At 37.9% G+C, this 15,313-nt stretch overlaps 1 protein-coding gene across 5 annotated transcripts; it reads right to left on the bottom strand.

Annotated features, from left to right (window-relative positions):
• Positions 1–425: 425 nt before the first annotated feature.
• prorp (protein only RNase P catalytic subunit) lies at positions 426–15,205 on the bottom strand. 5 transcript variants are annotated; one of them, XM_088087668.1, is made up of 12 exons: positions 14,972–15,205; positions 14,779–14,825; positions 14,361–14,694; positions 13,952–14,090; positions 13,112–13,346; positions 12,719–13,017; positions 11,579–11,626; positions 11,355–11,487; positions 3,636–3,746; positions 1,174–1,322; positions 789–987; positions 426–623 (listed from the first exon to the last, which is right to left on the bottom strand). In XM_088087668.1, exons 2-12 carry the CDS (start codon positions 14,800–14,802, stop codon positions 495–497), a joined length of 1,800 nt encoding a protein of 599 aa, XP_087943794.1. In that variant the 5' UTR covers positions 14,803–14,825; positions 14,972–15,205; the 3' UTR covers positions 426–494. The 5 variants fall into 5 exon arrangements, with proteins under 5 accessions (XP_087943794.1, XP_087943795.1, XP_042356751.2 ...); XM_088087669.1 differs by having other exon boundaries at positions 15,064–15,186; XM_042500817.2 differs by having other exon boundaries at positions 14,779–15,205.
• Positions 15,206–15,313: the final 108 nt, after the last annotated feature.

Here is a 15,313-nt window from a genome sequence, read left to right as displayed (position 1 = left end):
AATCTCTTAGTTTTATAGTGATCCTGTGGAAGATATAAAGTCCGTGACTGATTTTACAATCTGCATCTGGTTCTCGGAGGGATTTAGTAAATGACTCAATGTTACTCTCTGGATTCGGGTGTCTGAAACAGCAGCATACAGTTTTTCTCTTTGTTTATTGCACAGGTTGCATTCCATCAGTAGCATGTTTTACAGTTTGTTGTTGCTTGCAAAATCCAGAGTCCATCCTTGTGTTTTCCCATCTTTGCCAGATCCCATGAAAGTCCAGTGTCCAAATCTCAGTCTGGTCATGATTAGTTTGTATTGTAACCTTTCCTTTCAGTTTCCCACTGTCTCTGCCACTCTGCTGTTATGGCTTCCTTGATGATTGACAAATGTCATTTTCCTATATCTTAAAGTTAAATTAAAAAGCACAGGCCACTTAGTTATTTGGCGTAAATGCTTTATTTACATGGATACAGTTACACTAAAGCATGAGTTATGACTGTGTCTGTTCAGTGCTTTTTGCTGAGGCACAGCCATCGTTGTGGTACTTCATGTGAGCTCCTGTCCTCTGTGTCGTCGTAGGGAATGTGCCACGAGTCCGCTGAAGTCTGGATAATGGTGTCAAAGCTGAGAATACTCTGAACACACAAACATGCGCGCACACACACACACACACACACACGTGCACACAGTTAATTTGTATACTTCTGACATTTGTGCCCACTTATCAACTCTATCTTCTAGAACCCCACCCTCCTCCTCCTCCTCCTCCTCCTCCTCCTCCTGCTTCTCTTCTTCCTCACCTGAAATTTGACTCTCCTGCTTGCTAAGCTGAGTCCATGCACTACCACCTGATGACCTCTCTGCCATTTGAAGAAGAGCCGTCTGGTGGCGTCGTCTGGCAGGCAGGCCTTGTGGTCCCTCATCAGGTCCCTACTCACAAACTGACAGTGTTTCCCAGAGTTCAAAGAGGCATAAAGCAAGAAGGGGTCATCCTCCGAACTAGAAACAGACCAAAAGAAAAATACATTCTCTTGAGAACAAAAACGTTTAAAATTAACTGAGGTACTGCACAGTATTTATGAATTGGTTTATTCTATGAATCAACCTCCCACATGTTGCATTCTGCTCCTGAAACACTGTTAGTAAATATTCTGTGTTGCTTTTTTTTCGCTCTCAGGAGCTCACATGTTGTCAGTGAAGAAGCAGTGAGCTTTCTGCTTGATGAGGTTCATGTGGTCTCTCCCCCAGTTTTTGGAGGGCCGCAGCATGTGTTTCCTCCCCAACACCAGGACGGTCAAGCCTTGACCCACCAGCTCTGACACTACCGCCAACAACTGAAACACACATATGCATACCTCAGTACTTTCATTTATGATAATATCAAAAAATACAACTTGGAACATATGATGACAAAAAGGTCTCTCTGGATGACAGCTCCAATAAGATACACAGCCACACCCAGTGGTGCATGTAGCAGCTCCTACATGACTAAGACAAATTTAAAACTAGTTTTTTACACTGTTTGCATCTACTTATATACTGCTGACTGTTGGAAAGTGGGGATGTGTGCGGCATGACAATGCTTGCTAAAAAGATGAAGAACAGAGATTTAAATACAGCAGTGTTACATATATACAGTGTGTAGTATATTGCACACACCTAAAGTCATGTTTATTTTTTAATTGAACTTCTGAATAAACCAACTTATTGCCACAGTAAAAACTACCACTACTACTTAACTACTTTTGTAGCAGTAATCCAAGAGTTTTGTTAAAAAGAGATGCACTATGAAACCTCAGGAACTATTAGCTAAGCTGTTAAGTTCAACTTCAAGTTTTAGCTTATTGTCATGTAAAAAAATACAATGAAGTGTTTGTGCTCAGCGGCCTACACAAAGGGTACGCACATTCACAGACAACAAAGAAACATTACCCACAATACACACATCATACAATCTACAAGCAACAAGCCATTTGTGATCCCACTGATTGTGGCTGTCACTGTTTTTAGATTTCTTTTTATTTTTCAGATATTGTACAAGCCTTGTATTTTTCTGTTTTGAAAATTCTGTTTTCTGTCTGAATGAGGGTTCACCTTCAATGTATTTTCTGAGGCTTTAGATTAAATAAATGATGATGATGATGATAAATAATGTGCAATGTATAACAAAGCATCAACTGATCGGGAAGCGAAGGAAAGCAGCCGTTACTGAGACAAGTGGTGTGCGATTTGAAGCTCTGGTAAGGGCTGAAGTAAGTCTTTGGACCCTGGAGGAGCATGTAGATGTCTTAATTTTATATTATCTGATCTTAGAAGGCTGATACACTGTATACATATTTTTTTTAGCCATTCTAGTGGCATGGCTCTCTATTAAAATGTTGGTAAGTCAGTCAGCCAACCATTTTGGTCCATACTGAAATATCTGAACAACTACTGATGGATTGCACAAAAACTGAATTTTTTTAATAGACATTTGCGTTCCAATAGGAAGAAGACTGATTACTTTGGTGCTCAGCTGACTTTTCCTCTAGTGCCACCAGAGGGTTGATAATGGTTTTTTTTTTTAAGGAAAATATCTCAACAACTGTTGAATGGATAGCCATGAAAGTTGGTGCAGACATTAATGTCCCATTTTTGGATTTTGTAACTTTGGTGACTTTTTATCATGCGCCATCATCAGGTCAAAATTTTCAATTTGTCCATGATCAAATACTGCTTTAAGATCAAATACCAGTAAAACTGATCACATTCCCATTAGCCTTAGCTGCACTTTGCATTTAGTGCTAATTAGCAAGTGTTAGCATGTTCACACCAAGCTAAGATGGTAAATATTGTCACATTTTTATTGTGTACTGATGTCTTCCTACTAAACATATGCATGTTAATATTGTCATTATAAGTGTGTTCGTATGCTGATGTTAGCATTTAGCACCAGCACAGCCTCACAGTTTCAGTAACATGGCTATAGACTCTTACTATTTTCCTTTTTTAAATTCAGCAGTTATTTACATATTGTATACATAGCTTTGTCCCTTACCTAAAATGTTATTCATACAGGCATTTGAATAAATGTTGCTTTCGGTGTTCCTGATAAAAATTTATATGACTTCTGCATTCAGTTTGATCATGTATTTAACTTTCCCATGAACTAGATGATGAGATCAGGAAATAGATTTGTACTTTGCTTTGTCTTGCGGCCACATAACATCCTGAGAAAGATGTGACATATTTCAATGCAGAGACAGAAATACAGATACAGATACAGATAACACATACAGATGACAGACAGACCGATGTGGGTAAACAGACACGTAGGCTAGGTGTTGTTAAAATCAGGTATTGGCCAGTTATAAAGGCACCTCCTACACACATCTGCTCACATACACTGCAGGGTTAGTCATAGTGGAACCAGCAGAAAAGCCCCTGGGTTGGACAGACACGAATGTAGGAAGAAGATCTCAACTGTAAAACTGTGTGTGTGTGTGTGTGTGTGTGTGTGTGTGTGTGTGTGTGTGTGTGTGCATATGCAGAGAGGATTCTGAATGAGTGCTGTTAGACTGTTAGACCCTGTTGAGTATTTATCTTTTCTCTTCCCTCTTTTTGTTGTACCACATTTTGCATCTGTGTACATCTGTGTGTTTTCTCACCATCTCTGACTGCATGTGTTTGTTCTTGGTGATATTTGCGACATTCAGTCCATCTATGACCACATCAAAAGCTGGTCTCCTCTCTACAAACGCCTTGAACCGCTCCAACTCCTGAACAGACAAATAAACAGACAAAGACAGAGATATTTTGAGAGAAAAAATGGTCAGTGAAGGAGAAAAATGGATCAAAATAGGCAAATTATACCTGAATATTACATGCTTTTTGTATAGAAGCTCAGATATTTCATCGAAAAGAATGTGGGTGTCAAAAGAAGCATCTTAGAGGTGCATCAAAAAGCAACAAGGCTGACAACAGACAGTTAAGTTGCAGCGTATTACATTTTTTCAATATAAATATACAGGACACAAGAGTCTATAGCAGAGGTGTACATTAGTCATATGACTTGGACTTGAGTTATACTCAAGTCCTGAAGTAATTGACTTTAGATTAAACTTGATCAAAAAGACTTGTAACTCTACTTGTCCTTAAACACCAATAATTATTTGTGACTTAACTTGGACTTGAGAGTCCTTTATAACTTCCTTCAAGCCCAAAGATTAAATAGTATGTTATTTAAAAGTGTGCCACAAATCAATTCATTTGTTTTTATTCCCTGAATCAGCTAACACGAATGGCATTTATTATCAGCAAATAAAACTCCAGATCCATGTTGTTTGAACTGATCAAACAACGTCAAACTCACATACAAAAACTATGATTGGTCAAGAAAAAACTGGAACATGTGGGCCAAAAATTACAGACAGACACAACTACTTCCAACAAACAAATTAATACACGTTTCACATTTACATTTTTTTTTTTTTTTTTGTTAAGAGCACATTGAGGAGTGAAGGAATATTTTAAGACTTTAAACTCAAAGTTTAGGACTTGACTGCACTTGAATGCAAACTCTTTCTCCTTGATCCCACCTCTGAACTGGCACATTGTGTAAATTATGTTTACAATAACAATGCTAATATGTTGATATTAAGCAGGTCAAATTTATCATGGCTACAATCCAAACAAACCATGTTAAAATGCTAACTGTTAAAATGATAAATAGCAGCAACTAAAACAAAGTACAGATGTGCAGATATTTTGCCAAAGTTTCATGGCAACCCATCCAGCAGTTGTGGAGATATTTCAGTCTGGATCAATACATTTGGGTAAAGTGGCGCACTATACTTGCCAATTTTCAGTAAAGGCGACTTCTTTACAAGCTGGCAATATAACTGCTTAATTAACTGGAAGTTTGACTGAGTGTGTACAGTCTTGCAAATGTACAGGAAAAGTCTGCAGAACTCTCCAACAACAACACGCAAGTTCCTTGTTGTGGTGGAGGAGAGTTTCTGAACTCCACCTGTGAGCTGTCTGGCCTGATGGTTGGCTGGTTTCCTCACTGACTGATCAAAGGCCTGCCAGTAATAAATCTACCTGGACTTTCCTTCTCGGCACTGAGCTGGCAGAGGGCCAGGTGGCAGCTGGATTGACAGTAAAATTCTCAGTTTTATGATAAAGACTAATAGCTAATAAAATATACACACTGACAACCAGGAACCTTTTTCTGTTGGACAAAATTTACTTTAGATTAGATTCCCACTAAAGTGGTCACTCTATATAAACTTATCTCTAAAAGTGTATACAGCATGAACTTTAAAAAATCCAATGTGGAAGGACATCTGTAGAGATTCAATCTGTCTTAAACTTAAAGTGAAAGTGCTGTTATGCCTCCTGTTTTTGTGTTGGTATTTTTGCATCTTTAAGTGGTTGTTTTGTGTATCTTTGGGGTAATGTGTATCATTTTGAAATTTTGTGTCTCAGTGACTGTGTGTGTTTTTGTTCATTCAGGGTTACTTTGGGGTAATTTTCCTTTTTTCAGTCATTCTGTGTCCTTTTGTGCTGTTTTGTTTCTTGTAGCCATAAATGTCTCTTTGTGGTTGTTTTGTGTCTCTTCGGGGTAATTATGTGTCTCTGAAATGATTAAGTGTCTTTTTGTTCATCCTGTGTTTCCTTGGGGTATTTTTTTCCCTTTTTTGTAAGTCACATTGTGTCTTTCTCTACATATTTGTGTTTCTTGTTGCCATTTCATGTCTCTTTGTGGTCATTTTGTGTCCTTCTTGGTTGTTCTATGTCTTTTTGTGGTCATTCTAAGTCTCTTCCAGGTCAGTACGAGTTAATTTCAGTGACATTTTGCAGCTGAGAGACACTTAGGGTCCAACTGTCAGGAGAAGTGTTTTCACTTTGTCATATTAAAGGTACGATTCCTGCAATGTGGGGATACTGTTGGCGGGTGTAGTTTGGTAAAAGAATGACTATAGTAATCTAGTTCCATTATATTGGAGAGAAGGCAGACTTCTCTTCAGCCGATATCTCCAGCACTTGGCAACTCACACCACAACAATCTATAATGATAAATAGCACTACAGGTGAGAGCAAATCTGTGTGTTTTTGGTTTTAGGGTGAATAGTCCTTTAAATTTTAATACAATTGCAGCACATAAAATGCAACAGTCAAGTTACAATTTGTTGAATATTTTTGTCATCTGTGAATTATGAAAACCAAAAGTTTTCTGTAGTGCGGGGAAAAAGGAAGACTTCATCTGTGTTGCAGCTTTGTACCGTAAAAGGAATGTAGCGCTGAGACTTAGAATAGGTCTCCAGCATGGGATCATTGTTAGTACTTTCACTTTTAGATAGCGGCAGTATGGAAATAGGTTGCAGTGAATTCCCCTGGACTTGAAACTCATCTGCGTGCACACTATCGCACACAATCAGAATGTGACCATATAAAATGTAAAAAAGGTGGAAATATTCCTCCTCTGCTGGCACACTACTCTAGAAAAAACATCTTCCAAGCTTTGTTGACACTCCAATACTAATTTTAATTGCTTTAATTCACAAACAACATTTACACACACGCATATACACACACACACACACACACACACACACACACACACACACACACACACACACAAAATACATACATTGGCGAAGAAAAAGAGAAAGAGTTTGAGCAAAGGAGAAGGAGGAAGAGAGAGACGGAGAGAAAGTCCAGTATAATTATCCAGGGACTTTCCAGAGCTGATATGTGAAACCAGTTCATTGTGCTGCTGTGGATGATATGACTACTTAAAACACACACACACACACACACACACACACACACACACACACACACACACACACACACACACACACACACACACTTGCATACATTAGCTCACAGTGCCACTTATGCACCATTATTACACAAAGCAGGACAGTATTCTGTATACATACCCTCCAGCATTACCATTGACGTACAAGAAAAACCCTACATACTGTAACTGACTGCAGGAAACTGGCTTTAATAACATCTGTTAATTTCAATTTTAACACTTTAGTAGAAGCTTCCTGTTTAGCTGATCTCAGTTCTAACACTTTTTAAATGCACCTTATACCATGCTTTTATATATGCACTTTTATTGCGATAACAAATACTTATTTTGTTTTTAGATAATACATATTTCAGTAAAATTATAAATTGTGTTTAAAATAAATGTGATTAAAACTATCTATCTATATTCCTATCATGCATTTTTCAAAAGCATAATGTGATACTGCAACAGATTTCAAAGCTCTATATTGAAGAAAAAGTCCTCTCTGTACATAGGACCTATTGCATTCCTTTACATTATATTAAAGATTTACATGTTTAGCAATATATTATCACATATCTATCTAAAGTAGAATTAGACCAATATTTTATTAAAACTGCCATCAAGGGTGGAAAGAAACTACACCCGAATGCATTTAGTTGCATAAAATGCTACCTTACACTAAAGGCTTGCAGTATAGCCATACTTTGGAACGTTTTGGTGGCATCTCGGCACGATAAACTGCCAACTCCATCAAATACGCTGCCTCAACCGCACCACAGCACACCACAGACCGTGAGGAATGTAGCTGCTGCAGTAGAGGGCCAATCACATGTCACATTAAAGCAAAGAATGCTTGCAGTGATTGGCTGCGAGCAAAACCATACAAATAGCCATTTTTCTATATCTGGGTACAAAAGGATTAAAAGCGGGTAGCGTTTGACTGTAGGAGTGTCAATAATTCTTTGTACCATTTAATGCAATGACTTAAAAGTATTGAATATAGATACTCAGCCCTTCTTGTAACTATGCCAAAATATGTTCTAAAGGCCCAACACATGAAGCTCCTTTTGGCTGAAACACACACTGTATGCAGATGGGTTATTTAGCTCTAACAGTGTGGACACAAAAACACAAAGGTAAGTGTACAGGTGCACAATGTAATGCAACACAGTACAACAGATAGTCAAAAATACAATCTTTGGAGAGCGTTAGATGTTATATTTAGTTTTTTAGAAATAGGGGGGCCAAAGTATTAAAAATTGTCCTTAGATGTAATGCAAAAAGAATGCATCATCGCATAAAGTGCAGTCTAAAATAACTTTTTTTTTTGACAAAACGAGAGTTAAACATAACAGGTTTTGCAAAGCTGGTTAATGGTGTTAGTTTGCATTAAATTCATAGTTTTCTAGTCATTTGGAATGTCAAAATGCATGAATCAGGCATGAAAATGCAAATCTGTCTCTGTTCCATTCTGCATCTGTTGCTTCACTGTAATGTGAAGCACCCCGTTTGCCTTTAAATGCAGTGCCTTAAATTGAGGAATTAATAAGGTCGAGTTAAACAGCACGTCTGCCTGCCTTCCTTGGTCTGTCTCCTTGGCGGGAGGTTACTGTGGTCCAGATTCACATGGTCCTCCACATGCTGGAAATCCCCTCAATTTAACTAACTGTTGCACCAACAAACTCCCCCTGACTACCGCAAAACATTAAAGGAAAACATGCAAACTTTTTCTCTGTTCATAAATGAAATAGGACATATTATTAACTACATGATGCTGATGTTGCTAAGTTTCTTTTTTGTTTCTGTTTTTAAGTTTATTGTAGTTGGCATTAAAAAAAAAACAGCCAGTACATTCCAATCCAATGAAAAGCTTGTGCCCTGGGTCTCTCTCCACACAGACAGTGCACATATGCAGGAAAGATAAAGTGATAATTGCCTTCCTTGGTTATAAAAGTGGCATCCAACTACACATACAGTCCTCATTTTGTATTTAACTTTGCGTGTATGTGGGCACTGCCCTGTTTGCAAGCATCAAGATGCTGCTTATCTGTGGGCTTAAGCTGTCTATCACACAGGTGGTGTGAGTCCCAAAACCACAAGCTGAATGACTGATACTCTCATCGATGTAATGAGCCTTTACACACCACATTTTGCTTTGTGGTCCCTGCCATCTCAAAATAATGCAAAAGATAATAGAAAAGTAAAATACTGCAGTACAAAGCAACAAATTAGTTTACCTGACATTTTGGGATATTTGCTCATATATGTTCTCATAGAGAGAAGATTAATATCACTCTGATATCTGTCTGTCACTTTGTGAAATATGAAGCAATAAGCATAAAGACTACTAACAAAAATAAAGAGCTAGCTTCTAAAGCTCACTTATTATAATAACAATGCCATATCTTGTTTGTTTAATCCATAAAATACATGTACATAATGACAGTTTGTTGTGTGTTTCATGTAAGACACACTACCACCAACATGAAAATGTAGCTCAGCCAACATAACAGTTTTGTTAAATTACATTTGTTACAGTTATGTTACATTATTAAGATGTATTAAAAACAAATACAGCTAAATAATGTAGAAAAGGTACATTACTGTAGCTTAACTACATTATTAAGATATATAAATCTGCTAATACATCTTAACATAGAGGCTAAGGTAGATTATTAAGATGTATTAGCGTCTTATACAACTTAATAATTCATTCACTCATTCATTTATTAGCAGTAACTGCTTATCCTCTAACGCAGGGGGGCTGGAGCCTATCCCAGCTGACGTTTGGCAAGAGGCGGGGTAAACCCCGGACAGTCAGAAGGGCTGACCCATCAAGACACACAGTCACTGATGCTCACACTCACACCTACAGCCAATTGCGGTCACCTGTGAACCTGATCCCAACATGTCTTTGGAATGTGGTAGGAGGCAGGAGAACCCAATGAAAACCCACACTGACACGGGAAGAACATGCAAACTCCAAAACAAAAGCCCCACCCACCCACCCACCCAAGGTCTGAACCCAACCCCAAACCGGGTTCAAGACTGGGACCCTCTTGCTGTGAGGTGACAGTGCTAACCAGTACACAACCCTGCCACCCAGCTTAATAAATCTTAAATTGCATTAACTTAAACAACTAACTAAGCTTTGTTAGCTACATTAGTTACATTAGCTACATTGATAAGCTTAATAATGTAACCAATGTTCATTAGTAAGCTTTATTAGCATCTTTTACAACTTAATAACACAGGTAAGGTACATAATTAAGCCTTATTAGCATCATTTACATCTTAATAATGTAACTAAGGTATATTATTAAGATAAACTAGCATCTTATACAGCTTAATAATGCAGCTTAGGTACATTATAAAACTGTTAGCATCATATACATCTTGATAATGTAGCTAAGGTACTTTACTGACACGTATTGGTGTCTTACTCGGCTTAATATTATAGCCAAGCGACATTATTTTAGCTAAATTGCATTATTAAATTGTAAATAACCCTAATACCATTTAATAATATTATCAGGTAAATTATTGAGCTAATACATCCATTTTTATCAAAAGATTTAAATAAAAGGTAATGACTTTGTTATGCCTCATAGCATGATGAGTGGAAACAACAGTGAGTAAGCTTTATCAATAACAGATCAGGGCCTTATCGCAATCCAAAAAAAGGGATTTTAAAGGCCAGAAAACCTCATACTGACTGGGTGGTATCGTCCTCTGTGTCTGGGACTGCTTATTAAATATCAAAGTCATACCAGTTCCGAGAAATGTGTCTTTGAACCAGATGTACGGACAGCCACCTCACTGTGTCTGACGCTAATCTTCCTTTGAAACAACTTCTTAGGGTACGTCAAAAGGAGATCTGATCAGAAACTGTTTTACTCTGTTTCATCTAGATAATGAAAGCATCTGCTAGAGTTTACTAAGCTGTTGCAACTAACCTCAACAACCAAGTGCTACATGTGTACCAATGACGCCATCTAGCAGATGTTTGGAGATTGAAATCTCTGTAACATGCTGCTGACAGATAAGCCTCGAAACAGACATCTGATCGCAATTTTCTGCACATTTTTGGAACATGTTATTGCTATTAAAAATGACTTTTTTCAATTAGAAAAATGGATGGCTAAAACACACTATTTCAAACTGAAAATTTCTTATACATTCTCAAAACGCCAAATATAAAAGTTCACAGACTTTTGACACCAACCATGACTAGTATAATGTATTATTAATCATGTACTGTATTAATATAAAGGTTCATGGACATACTGCTTAATTGACTGATGAATTAATATCACTCAAATACATTATAATTATACATTATAATCTGCAAATACCTCTTTATATTACATAGCTGCGTACACTGAAATGAAATTAAACATCAAAGTGCATACTATTTTTTTAAGTCCTAGTAAAGACATATTTAAGCTATTTAAATACTCTTTACAGCCTCTGATTTGAATTATTTGAGAAGTATTCAGAGTTCTTAGAGACCCACGTAAACCCTGCTCTGTATGTGTGTGTGTGTGTGTGTGTGTGTGTGTGTGTGTGTGTGTACCTCTGGTGTCGTCTTTTTAAAAACATCTTGTCCTTGAATAATGTCCGTCATCACTCTGTCTTTCAGCTGTTGGTACTCCTCATCAGTCAGCCAAATGGACTCTAACTCAGAGCCACAACACTTACACACACCCCTAAAATAACACACACAGATATTACAGATATGAATGACAACATGTAAGCTGAAATTAAGAGTTATGTGGAGGTATGAAGTGGTGTAATTACTTTAGGGTGGCTCTGGTCCATTTTCCTGTCCACTTTTGCCCTTCGAGACTGAAGACAGGGAGGAAGAAACAGACAGAGAGTAAATGAATAAGAAGGAGGAGTTGTGGGTTAAGGTGTATGGAATCATGTTGAGTTCATACAAACAAGGGAAAAATGACGAGGTATAAATGCTGGTTTGCAATTTCATCTATCTGTAGACTTATCTATAGAGGTAAAGAAAAAAGGGCTAAATCACCTAAAATGCATTAAGAAGCCACATCTAAACACAACATGTCAGGGCAAAATTTTAGCAACAATGTTTGCTCAAAATTACACCAACTGACCACATTGTGATTTTACAAGCAAGGATTTTTTGTCTTTTTCAGACTTGACATTGATATCATATACATATAGAGACTGTCAGTTTAGAGAACAGATTAGAACTCTCTTACAGAGCTGAGTAATGTCAGAATCTGGCGATACCATATATATCACAATACAGGGACTACAATTCACTATATTCAGATTCAAAATATTGCAATATATATTTTGATACTTTATCCAAGGCAATATATTGCATTTTCGAAAATTTGTTTAAAGAGCATACCATATGCATAAAACCTCATAAAAGTGTAGTTTTTAATGCAATCAAAACAGTGCAATCTGTACGTGTATTTATCAAAATCCATGTTAAACGTTAATAATATGTTAGAGTGGGAATCAAATCGCTGAAGATAGATTATGACACTGCTAGCCAGCAGTCAGGGTTTAACCACAACAAAAAAATAACCACTGCCACAAAAATTTACTGTAAAATAACAATTAAAAATCAGAATTGATAAAGCATCACCAAACATAACATAATATCATAATAACAATAATAACATACATGTGTCCCATGTGTTGATGCGTTGGACTATTTGTTGACGTATGCAGTGGTTATTGCGTGTTCTTGCTTTTAATGTGCCGTTTAGTATTGGCTTAATTTCTTTTGTTTTTTCTGCAGTGTGCTTTTGTTGCTTTTATATGTAATGTAATCAGGGCGTCCTTGTAAAAGAGAACTTGCTCTCAATGGCCTTCCCTGTATAAAAAATGGTTTAATAAATAATATTGCAATACTAAAGTGTACTGATACTTTCTTGCACTACTATTCTCTTGTACCTCTCAAACCAGGTCTTGATGCAGTTGGCGAGGCGTTGTTGGGGGTAAATGTTGTTGTTCCTCATGTAGAGCAGAATCGCCTGCAGCCTCTCCTCATGCTCAGACTGAGACACTGTCTCCGTCCTTTTTTCCTCCTCAGTCTTCCTTTCTGCCTTAAACAGAGCTTCCCAGGTATCCTGGTGCGGGCTAAGTCCTTTTTCTATCAATTCATCATAAAGAGCCCAGGCAGTGCTCCTCTCACCATTTAGCATTGCCCCTGAGATGATATCACCATAGTTGCGCGATGATGGGGTAAAGACCTTTTAGGATAACAGTAAAACCAGGTGATTATACAGTAGGGAAGTCTCCAGCTCCAATATGAGTGTTGAATGTAGCATTCACAACATTGCTCACCTTCTTAAGCTCCTGCAGGACCCCGAGAGCCTCTCTCCACCTCTCCGTCCGGCTGAAGGACTTGATGAAGAGGCTGCAGGCTCCAGGGTCCAGAGAAGAGAAAGTTCCCAGCATAATGTCATAGACATCAACAACCTCGGAGTCGTGGCCACCCATCACACACAGCGTCAGGTACCGTAGCAGCAGCTCATAAGACAGCGTTCCTTTTTCCACGGCTACAAAAGTGAGCAGGGACCTGTGGAGAAACAGAACGTTTGTAACATACCCAGGCTTTATCCTTTAACCCCCTACTTGGTTATTCAAAATGAATTTAAAATGATAGTGCCCGAGATTTAACCCAAAAATATCTACTGCTGTTAGGGATGCACAATATTGGAATTTTTGCTGATATCAATACCAATGTATAACGACTCAGCCAATAACCGATACTAATATTGATATATCTACTTTTATCCCCACCAAATTTTAGCATCAAGTCTCTTCTGTAGTGGAATCAACATCATATTATGCATACTCTTAGCGTTACAGCCCACCAGCAGATGGAATCATAAAATGCAATGCTTTTCAATGTACATAATATCCATTCACTGTGTAAAAGCAAAATACTTCAACTTAGGGGTCAATGTTTTGTACATACTCACTTTCTCTTTTTTAAAAAAAAATCTGTTTGTGATATCTGCAGAAATCTGCATGTTGACTAATATCTATATTTCATTTTAAAGCAAATTTCTGCCAACACTGTTGATTTGCTGAAATCATCATGCATCCCTAACTGTGGAATTGGACCGCAGCACAATGTTTTTAAAATCAGATACACAAACACTCTCATCCTCCTCTCACTTAGCAATATCCAGCTCTGCCATGGCCTTTATCAACGCAGTCATCATCTGTCTATCAAAGTATTGTGGATTCCCAAGAGACTCCTTCAGCTTCATCCATTCAGTGACGGAGAGTGGCTGCTCAGGAGGCTGCAACTTCACTGTAAAACATTCAAGCTTTAAGGAGGGAAACTGGACAAATTATTCCCAAACACTTTCAGAAATGTATTTAGACTTATAAATCAATAAAAACATAATTTTATAAAACTTTAAGTCTTCAGGCTGTTGACTGAGCAAATTTAGCAAGGAAAATATGGATTTTTGTGCAAAATTGACCTGCTTTGTTAACACCTGAAACTGTAAGAACAAAACGAAGCTTTCCTGAATGTAAGAAGACGGCCACTAATGTAGACAGGTCCAGTGTGTCCTACCTGCTCTGCTGGTTGCCCTCTCTTCAGGATCCTCCTGATCATCCAGAGATACCAGAGCTGATTTCCTCTTCAGCATCTCTGTCATCCTCTTGGCCGTCCCAGCAGCAAACACAGATTTTGATACAGGAGACCTACGCCAAGCAGTGGAGCTTTTATCGCTAACCTCCACAGAATCACGCAAATACTCCTCTGTTCTACGTCTGATGGTGCTATTCTTTACTCCCCCATGTCCCTGAGTCCATCCACTGCTCCTTTTGCTTGTCTGTCCGTCTCCTGGATAAGGGTTATTGTCTCTGGTGCACAGAAAGCGTGCTGAGGGAGGCAGCTGTGATGACTTATACAGAGAAGTATTAAGTGTAAATAAAGCTGAACGTCCCTGGTGGAAGAAAGGCTTTAGGGGATTCAGGCATATTCTGACCTTTAATATCAAAGTGGAGCCCATGTTAGCCTCTGGACCTGCGACAACTGAATGTAAAATATGTATTATTACACTTCACATATACTTTAGTTATAAACCAGCTATAATATTTAGTTTACATGCCACATAAAGACCGTAGTAACAAGTATTTCCCACAGACACTGAGCACAAAACTAACACCTAGCCAGCTAACCTTGTTGTTTCCAAATGACACCAGTTACTTTAAATTACTATCACTCTCTCGTTGGCTCTAAACATCATTGCAACAGTTTTAATGTGACTCACAGTCCCCCTCGATATCCACATTAAATCATTAAAACAACTTTTTCCTTTCTACATAACATCATTTACAAACACACAACTGTAAGCACGCTCGAAGTCGCATACATCGACGTCATCAAAGCTCGACAGCTTCCTTCGTGAGCTGCGTCAACTTAAAATCATGGATGTATTATAAGGAAACAACCAGAGATAAACGGAATATGACAGTTCATATTAAAATGAAGAAATAAAATAAAAATGATCACTTGGAATA

Source organism: Plectropomus leopardus, chromosome 14 (genome assembly GCF_026936395.1).
Source record: "Plectropomus leopardus strain MGB_pleo_1.0 chromosome 14, ASM2693639v1, whole genome shotgun sequence".
In the NCBI taxonomy this organism is placed as follows: domain Eukaryota; kingdom Metazoa; phylum Chordata; class Actinopteri; order Perciformes; family Serranidae; genus Plectropomus; species Plectropomus leopardus.
The sequence above is the reverse complement of the archived record's forward strand: the minus strand, read 5'-3'. Positions and strand labels throughout refer to the sequence as shown.

Bases quoted from the DNA above. Each gene is read 5' to 3' on its own strand.
- prorp (XM_042500816.2), bottom strand. From the start codon at position 14,802: ATGGGCTCCACTTTGATATTAAAGGTCAGAATATGCCTGAATCCCCTA. The intron at 14,091-14,360 runs GTAGGACACACT...AATGTTTTACAG, and splicing joins GAGGGCAACCAGCAGAGCAG to TGAAGTTGCAGCCTCCTGAG. The intron at 13,018-13,111 runs GTGAGCAATGTT...TTATCCTAAAAG, and splicing joins TCCTGCAGGAGCTTAAGAAG to GTCTTTACCCCATCATCGCG.